Source organism: Octopus bimaculoides, chromosome 3 (genome assembly GCF_046866305.1).
Source record: "Octopus bimaculoides isolate indiv1 chromosome 3, ASM4686630v1, whole genome shotgun sequence".
NCBI lineage: Eukaryota > Metazoa > Mollusca > Cephalopoda > Octopoda > Octopodidae > Octopus > Octopus bimaculoides.
The window spans coordinates 163,886,565-163,896,564 of NC_142930.1; the positions used below are offsets into that span (position 1 = coordinate 163,886,565).

At 39.7% G+C, this 10,000-nt stretch overlaps 1 protein-coding gene across 1 annotated transcript in view; it reads right to left on the reverse strand.

Annotated features, from left to right (window-relative positions):
- LOC106881284 (uncharacterized) overlaps window positions 1-10,000 on the reverse strand; it is a 120,616-nt gene that overhangs the window by 2,068 nt on the left and 108,548 nt on the right. Inside the window, exon 3 of the mRNA XM_089349953.1 lies at window positions 1,315-1,534. Within this exon, the coding sequence (XP_089206079.1) occupies window positions 1,315-1,534 (220 nt within the window). The remainder of the gene's footprint in view (window positions 1-1,314; window positions 1,535-10,000) is intronic.

Here is a 10,000-nt window from a genome sequence, read left to right on the forward strand (position 1 = left end):
GCTAAAGTCCATACGCAACATCATAGGTCGTGCGATGGATAACACATCAATTTACAATAACATCTGAACATATTTGAAAACTAAGCACTAAGGACTTAGGGATTTTAAGAATGTGGGTTGGGTGGACAATCGTGATAGTGATAACTCTGACATCAACAGAGTCAAAATCCCAAGTATTCTATGTAGGGGTAATGATTGTTTAAAAAATCTGAGCCAATGAGGTTGCAGCTACTCACTCAGCTGACTCACATCGCCACTGTATAATCACATCACATGCCCTTTTATTTAGTGTCGTTTTGATTTTATTTATATCGTGGTTGTGTGGTAAGAAGCTTGCTTCCCAACCACATGGTTCCAGATTCAGTCCCACCGCATGACACCTTTAGCAAGTGTCTTCTACAATAGCCACGGGCCGACCAAAGCCTTGTGAGTGGATTTGGTGGACGAAAATTGAAAGAAGCCCGTCGCATACATACGTATATATTTATGTGTGTGTGTTTTTGTATCTGTGTTTGTTCCCCCGCCTCACCCCGCCACCATCGCTTGACAACCGATGTTGGTGTGTGTACGTCCCCATAACTTAGCGGGTCGGCAAAACAGGCCGATAGAATAAGTGCTAGGCTTACAAAGAATAAGTGCTGGGGGTCGATTTCTTTGACTAAAACCCTTTAACTCCAGCATGGCCGCAGTCAAATGACTGAAGCAGTTGATGACGAGCCTGACAAAGGAGCTTCAACGCCACAGGTTCTCAAAGTAGGCGCTACCGTCCCCCGCCGGTGAGCGTTGAGACAGTCCAGGTAGGCGCTGGTGCCTAAGGGGGTGGTAGAGAAAAAGGAGGCGTTGGGAAGAAGGCAGTGGATTGGGGGAAGCTATGAATTTATTATAATATTATAGTATTGTATACAAATTATATAATATTATATTAAACATCAAATGATTCATAGTATATATAAATTAGTAAAATATAAAATATTTATTTATATATAGAAATAGGGGTGGGGCGCTGGGGTATTATGTGGCCATGAGTGGTTCAAAAAGCTTGAGAACCTCTGCTCTACACCATCATTCGGCCTCCTTTGAATAACTGCAGAATCTCCCCCCGGTTACACAATAATTGTCTTCCATAATAAAGGACTCGTTGGCCAACGTATTCCCGGACAAACACAGTTGCATAAGAGATAGACAGGATAGTTAGAATTTGTTGCCTTTGATTATACATCTGCTTAACCGGAACTGCTTCGGTATTAAAGAACAACTGTAAGAAGAACAACAATAACACCGTTCTATTAAAATGAAGCAATGAATTTTATATACCGTCGGTTTTGGTACCAAGTTTTCACTTGCGTATCAGTAAGGTTGAGTTTTGCGGCCAGCTCCATTCGATCCTGGACACTGAGGTATTTTTGACGTTCAAATGATTTCTCCAAACAGTGTAACTGATGGTCGGTAAACGCCGTTCTCGCCTTCCTTGGTTTCTTGCTTTTCATTGATGGAATATCTTGACTCGAAGAAATTGTTTCATCTTCCCGTTTCACTGAAATAGCAATGAATGAGAAAATAATTAGATAAATAATTGAACGAAATATAAAAGGCATAACATAACACAATTATAGGTAATGCGAGAAATAAAGGCCATTTCTTCAATTGCCTTATATAATTGGAATAAACATTTGATTTAATATTATTATGAGTTAAACAATGGACAATGTGCACAACTATAGAGAAAAATACAGAAGCATTCGAGATATGGATCTTCCGCGGATTGAGCAGGTTAAATTGAAACGAACGATACGGTAACAAATGCTGCAGTACTAGAATAGCTGAAAGTCAAAAGAAACGCATTGTCGAGAAACAAGTCCATCAAGTTATCATATTTTGGGCATACAATGCACCACGTGTCACTAGCTAAGACTATCATGACAGGAATTGTTGAAAGGAAGATAGCAAGAAGACATGAAAGATGTTTGTGGACAGACGACATCAGACAATGGACTGGAAACACTGTGTGTTAATAAGAGAAATCAACCGAACAATTGTATATTGGAATTTCAATGATATATCGGAATTGCGTCAGTGACCGAGCATTCACTTTGACTGAACTGTCCACGCATACACAGCTTATAAACACGGTAAAAGTATTTACACCTACAAGTGTGGTCAGTGTAGTAGTTGTACTACCAACTATTATTGAAACTACACACACATACACCCACATATATATGTATACGTTCATATATGTATGAATATGTATATGTAGATAGATAGATAGATATATAGATAGATTGATAGATAGATAGATAGATAGATAGATAGATAGATAGATAGATAGATAGATATTGGTATGTAGCCATGTGCAAGAAACTATTTGTGTGTGTTCGAATGTACTTGTATGTGTTTGTGTATGTGTGTGCATGTATGTGTATGTGTGCGTGCGTGTGTGTGTGTGTGTGTGTGGATGTGTGTAACAAAGTACCAGTCAAATACTGAGATAGATTTAATCGACCGTTCCATCCTGGAAAGCGTGTGATCTTGTGATTATGTTGGAAATCATTATTGGCGTCATCATCAACTTCATCCCATCGTCATCCCCACCACCATCACCACCACCACCTCCATCATCATCATCATCATCATCATCATCATCATCATCATCATCATCATCATCAGCGTCGTCGTCGTCGTCGTCGTCGTCGTCGTCGTCGTCGTCGTCGTCATTTTCATTATCGATACGAATCTCCGCTTATTCATAAGCGCAAATCGATTACAATCTGCTCTGCTATTACATCACTCAGGTAAAAGGCGTTAATATGAACTCTAACCCAGATTAATTAGTTTCGGCTTTGTGATGGATATCATTAATATTTCGAAACGGATTAATGGTCGTCAGCCGTGATGGCAGTGACGATGGTGGTGGCGGCGGTGGTGGTGGCGGCGGCGGCGGTGGTGGTGGTGATGACAGTAGCAGGGAAGACAGACATGGTGATGAGGAGAATTACTGTAAAGAAGGCGCTGCTCTTGCAGTTGCTAATGGTGATATGATATTCGGATGGGTGGGGGTGGGGGGTGAGGGGTCGAAGAGGGCTGATGGAGTCGGTGATGTTTATGATGATGATGATGATGATGATGAAGACGATGATGACGATAACGACGACAATGATGATGATGATGACGATAATGATGATGACGATGGTGGTGATGGTGGAGCTGGTGTTGGTGGTGGTTTGTTGGTGGCTGTAGCAGTGCTGGGGATGACATTCTCACATCTCAGCTAAGTTGGCTATCCATTATTATCATTATTATAATAATAATAATAATAATTATTATTATTATTATTATTATTATTATTATTATTATTATTATTATTATTATTATTATCATTATTATTGCTGCTGCTGCTGTTGTTGTCGTTGTTGTTGCTATTGTTGCTGGTGTTGTTGCTGCTGCTGCTTCTGCTGCCACTGCTGCTGTTGTTGTTCTTGCTGCTGTTAATATTATTAATTTCATTTTTTTTTTTTGGCATCATTCATATTTTGAGAACTATTTGTATGCAGTTTCCTTGAAGAGCGATGACTGAGCCGATCGCTAGAAACATTGATATAAAAACGTCATGTAGGTGTGTTTTGTTTGTTTGTTTGCTTTTTTTTCTTTGCATACCCTAAAACTTAAAACTAAACCTAAACGATAGGTAAACAAAATTAGATGTTTACAAACTCACTTCCTTTACAAATTAAAATAATAATGAACTATTCAGTACGTGCATTCACACGTGCAAATATATGCCCACGTTAATGAACACACACACATATATCAACACAGCACGTTCACATTCACACACATACACACACATACATACACACACACACATACATACACACATACACTCTCTCTCTTTCTCTCTCTCTCTCGTTTGCTCGCTTGCTCGCTCTTTCACATTATTACATAGTCATACGGAGTGATGATTAGTCGTGACTGATGGCTATAAGGGAATATGACAAACTCGAGTGACATCAAAAAAGCAACACTCACACACTTACATACACATGTACACACACGCACACAAGCACACACACACACACACGCACACAAGCACACACATACACACATACACACACATAACCACATACACAAACACGTTGATTATCTCATGCCGTAGCCACATAACTACCTGATACGCTGGAAATTTCCCCAGCAAATAAGATAGACAATAATAATCCGATATAAAAAGTTCGAAATTTTTGGAGACGTGGCCAGTTGATTAGATTGACCCCAGTTCACAACTGGTATTTAATTTATCGACCCCGAAAGGATGAAAGGCAATGTCGACCTCGGCGGAATCTGAACTCAGAACGTAAAGACAGACGAAATACCGCCAAGCATTTCGCCAGGCGCGCTAACGTTTCTGCCAGCTCGTCGCTTTGCTATGATTATTTTCTACTCTAGGCACGAGGCCCGAAATTTTGGGGGAGGTGGCCAGTCGACTAGATCGACCCCAGTACGCAACGCAACTGGTACTTAATTTATCGACCCCGAAAGGATGAAAAGCAATGTCGACCTCGGTGGAATTTGAACTCAGGACGTAAAGACAAACGTTTCTGCCAGCTCACCGCCTTGCTATTATTACAATAATGAACGAATGATCATAGATTCAACACGAAACATTATCGTTGCAAAAACAGAAGCATTTTTCTTTTGGTTTTTTCATTGCAATCTTTAATTTTTGATAAAATTTTCAAAATGTTTGTTTAAATGAACCCATTTCAAGAAGGTATCAAGCGGGTCTCAGGTTGGCCAGGCCTGGATTAACCCAAACCACCAGGAAGATGCTAGGATGGGTGCCATGTTGGTGAAATCGCACACGATATATTGTGCAATCGGTCTCAGCTCCGTGCTGATAGTTCAAGGAAATTACTAAACTAAAGAAACTCTCCGATAATGTGACGGAATCATTTATCCTTTCTCAGTGTAATTCCTCAATGTCGCCTTGTCCAATATTTTGCAGACTGCCGAGAGGATGACTGAGGAAGTTGGCTCGGTTGGATTGAAACCCAGTGTGTAGAGATCCGGAATAAATATCACGAGCCATTTTAGCAGACGCTGTATGAACTCTACCAATCCACCTCCAAGGCTTATATAGGACAAAAGTTCTGTTCCAGGTCGCATAGACTTACAATGCCAGTTTCTTGGTTTCTGTGACATATACATTCCCTCATCTCTTGATGGGACGCCGTTCTATCGCAGGATTTATTTGTTTTGCCATCTGAGTGGACTGGAGCACCGAGAAATGAAGTGTTTTGCTCAAGAACACAACGCATCACCTGGTCCAGGAATCGAAACCACAGTCTTATAATTACGAGTGCAACACCTTAACCCCTAAGCCATGCAGACGCACAAGAGTTATATAGCGGAAAACTAAATGATTTCAATCCCTTCGCTACTATCTCGAAAAATAAAAGTCACATTAGACATTCCCCCTTTTTTCACAAAATGTTAGGGCATGGCCTGAATGATATTTAGCTGCTATTTCTAACAGTCGAGCGACAACAAATTGAGTGTTGATTCAATGAACTGAACACAACATCTTAGCTGTAGGAAATGTGCGCTATAGAAAGCGACTTTAAAAGATATAACAGTGTTTGAGATGATCTCGGCTGTTTGTTATAGAAGTTATAAAGAGGTGTGTCTGTGCGAGAGCGTGCGTGTGTTTGTGAGCTGTTTCCGATTGTGTTTTATAGAGGGATTAATAATTTATTAAAACGTAGATAAATATATACAATAGTTTCTTGTTTATGTGTGTGTGCGGAAAGCAATTTCTTCATGAGAGGGTGTCATAAATATTTCGATATATAAGACGGCGACAATAAAATGTATGATCACATTGTCAGAAGCATACTAGAAACACTTAAGACGGTTATTTCATGCAGAAATAGTACATAATTTCACCTCCTCTAAGGCAATTGTTTCAATAGATTTATAACGTGAATCAGTGAACTGGTTCGGAAGAGAAGAGATCGTAATGTTTCCGAACCATTGCTGCTTTTCAAACTCTTATAATATGTCTATTTTCTTCAACATCGTGGCGTTTAATACGACTGCATAGCGGCAAAACTCTGTGAAGGTGGAGCCGTTAATTACATTTTAGGCTGGAAACATTTCAATGAAAATGTAAGTGGTACATTGAAGGTTTTGGGAGTTACTTATTTATTTAGGATTCGATTTGTAACAAAAGGCGCCACAATATTAGTAAACACAATATCCCCCTCACACACACACACACACACACACACACATACACACATACACATATATCAAGGTATATATACATGTATGTATGAATGCATTTATACACAGTTACGCAGACGCATATATATGCATGTACATATATGTATATATATATAGAGATGTATATTTATATTGTGTGTGTGTATATATATATATATAAAGTTTACATACATGTATACATATTTACATGTGTGTGAATTTGAGTGTGTGTCTCTGTGTGTTTGTATGTGTACGCGCGCGTGTGTGTTTAGAGAGAGGGAGAAAAAGAGGAGGAGACTTCTTGCAGGTAAGGTCGTTACTCTACTACAAGGTTCCGAGTTCGATTTTTCGGCGAGTACATTTTACTGCGTGCACTTAAGGGATGATTATCAATGAATACACAGTGAATGAAATTGGCTGAGCGGAAACTGTGTTGAAGCTGTTTATATTAACTGCTAACTCCAAAAGTTGTTTTTTTTTTATTCTCTCCCTGTATATTTTCTCGCCTTCCTTTCTGTTGAAGAGCGTAGGCTCAAAACATAAAAGACTTTCTCACCTTCCCGAGCGTCAAACTAATACACCTGCTTCTTGTTTATACACCTGTCTCCCTCTTTTGATTTTCTGTAAATTTCAACTAAGTATGTGTGTGTGTGTGTGTGTGTGTGTGTGTGTGTGTATGTTTGTATGTATGTGTATATGTATGTATATATTCAGTATTTTATTTCTTTTTTTCTTTTTCAGCAAAGCTCAATAAACATCATTTTAGAAGTGAGTCTGTATGACTCACAATTACATACAGCACACACACACACACACACACACACACACACACACACACGCGCGCGCGCGCGCGCGCACACACACAGAGAATTTCCGTCCTAAATTCACTCACGGATTTTGGGTCAACGTGATGTTATGTTAAGAATATATTAGCAAAGACGACACCCCATGGGATCGAAAGCAGAACAACGTGAAAGCAAGCGTCCCTATAGACATGAATAACACTGGAGTCACTCATAATCGATACAGAGATTAAATACTGTTTAGAAATAAAACCAAAGCAGATTTGCATTTCATTTTGATTGGCTGAATAAATATAATCTTCCGGTAATGAATTAATGAATAGTGAAATTAATTATGTTGGCTGGCTTGTATATGAAATGAAGATGATTAAGCAGAGTCAGAAATAAAATATAACAGCGTCAACAAACATCATTATGACCACTGATTCTAACTTCGACAATATGGCGTTGCCACTCCACCACCAACACCACCGCAAAAGCAATAATAATAATAATAATAATAATAATAATAATAATAATAATAATAATCCTTTCTACTGAAAGCACGAGGCCTCAAATTTTGGGGAAGGGATTAAGTCGATTACATTGACCCCAGTGCGCAACTACTACTTAATTTATCGACCCTGTAAGGATGTAAGGCAAAGTCGGCCTCGGCGGAATTTGAGCTCAGAACGTCAAAATGGATGAAATATCACTAAGGATTTTTTCCCGCATGCTAACGATTCCGCCATCTCGCAACAACAACAACAACAACAGTAATAATAATGATTTCAAATTTTGGCTCAAGGCCAGTAATTTGGGGGAATCACGTCGATCTCTTATTTTATCGATCCCGAAGGGACAAAAGGCATTTCGAACTTAGAACGTAAAGTCGAAAGAAATGTAGCTAAGCATTTTCACCAGCATAATAACGATTCTATCAGCTCGCCTCGCCGCCTTAATAATAATAATAATAATAATAATAATAATAATAATAATAATAATAACAATACTTTCTACTGAAATCACAAGGGGCCTGAAATGTTAGGGAACGGGGCTAGTCGATTACATTGACCTCAGTGCTTCTCTGGTACTTAATTTATCAACCTCGAAACGATAAAAGGCAAAGTCGACCGCGGTGGAATTTGAACTCAGAACGTAGAGATGGATGAAATGCTGCTAAGCATTTTGTCCGGGGTTGCTAACGGTTCTGCCGGCTGACAGCCTTGACCTCTTTCATTAATAAGAACGACACCAATAACAACATCACCGCCAGCAATTGAATCCTACCACCAATAACAACAACAACACCAATAATGTAACCATTGCCATCAACTCAGCTGAACTCATACCACCACCACCACCGACAACAACAACAACAACAATACCAATAGCAATGACATAGAATCTGCCGCTACCAACACGTCGTCCTTCTATATCAGTAATGACGACTGTCGCCGTCAACACCATTCCATCGATACCATTGAGACTGGCTTCAATACCACCAAACAAAATCTAGAATGACCAACGGCCTGAGAAGCCGAGCTAACGACGGAACCTCGATGGCAGTGTTTCTCAAACTATACTGGCAGTTTTTATTCCTCCCAATCTGCCAGGGACTGGAAATATTTCTTCGAAACAATATATAGAATGAATATAATAAAAGTTGATAATTTTTTTTAGCTTATATTTATTTTGTAAACAAATAAATACAATATTACATAAGCATTTTATAATGTTTCTTTCTTGGAAACTCGCCGCGTACCGGCAACTGATGGCTCGCAGACCGGCATCGGTCCGCGGACCACCACTTTGAGTAACGCTGCTCTATGGGGTCAGTCCCTCTACTTGGTCTCCTTCAGATCATATTCTACGGTGTTTGGTAAGAAAGAAAAGACCTCTGTGTGTGTGTGTGTGTGTGTGTGTGTGTGTGTGTGTGTGTGTGTGTGTGTGTGTGTGTGTGTATAGATTATATTTATTACCTCTTTCAGTCATTATACTACGGTCATAAAGGCGGCGAGCTGGCCGAATCGTTAGCACGCCGGACGAAATGCTTAGCGGTATTTCTTCTTTCGCTATGTTCTGAGTTCCAATTTCGCTTAGGTCGACTTTGCCTTTCATCTGTTCGAGGTCGATAAATTAAGTACCAGTCAAATACTGGGGTCGATGTGATCGATCGTCCCCCTCCCCACAAAAATCCAGGCCTTGTGCCTATAGTAGAAAGGATTATACTACGGTCATGCTGGAGCATCGCCCTCAAAAATTTTTAGTCGAATGAATCAACCCCACTACTTTTTTTTGATGCCTGTTACTTATTCTATCCGAACCACTAAGTTATGGGGACGGAAACACACACACACACATACACACGCACGCGCGCACGCGGGCTTCTTTCATTTTCCGTCTAATCAAATCCACTCACCTGGCTTTGTTCGGCCAAAGGCCTTGCTAGAAAACGCTTGCTCAAGGTGCCATGCAGAGGGATTGAACCCGAAAGCTTGTGGTCGAGACACAAGCTTCTGACCACGAAGCCAGGCCCGCGCCCGTATCTACGTCCATACTTATATACATACATGTATTCGCACACATACACACACACACACACACACACACACACACACCCTCTCTCTCTCTCTCTCACACACACACACACACACACACAAACACAAACAAATATATGATAACAGTTAACTACCAAAACCACTCTCACCACCGCCGCCAACAACGCCTCAAACACAACTACGACCAAAACAAACATGTGCGTGTGTATATATATATATATATATATATATATATATATATATATATATATATATATATATGTACATTCATACATATATTCATATACACACACATACATATATATATACGTACGCGTGCCTACACACACACATATAGATGATAATACACATGTATATATATATGTGATAATAGTCAACTGCCACCATCCCCGCCAGCGC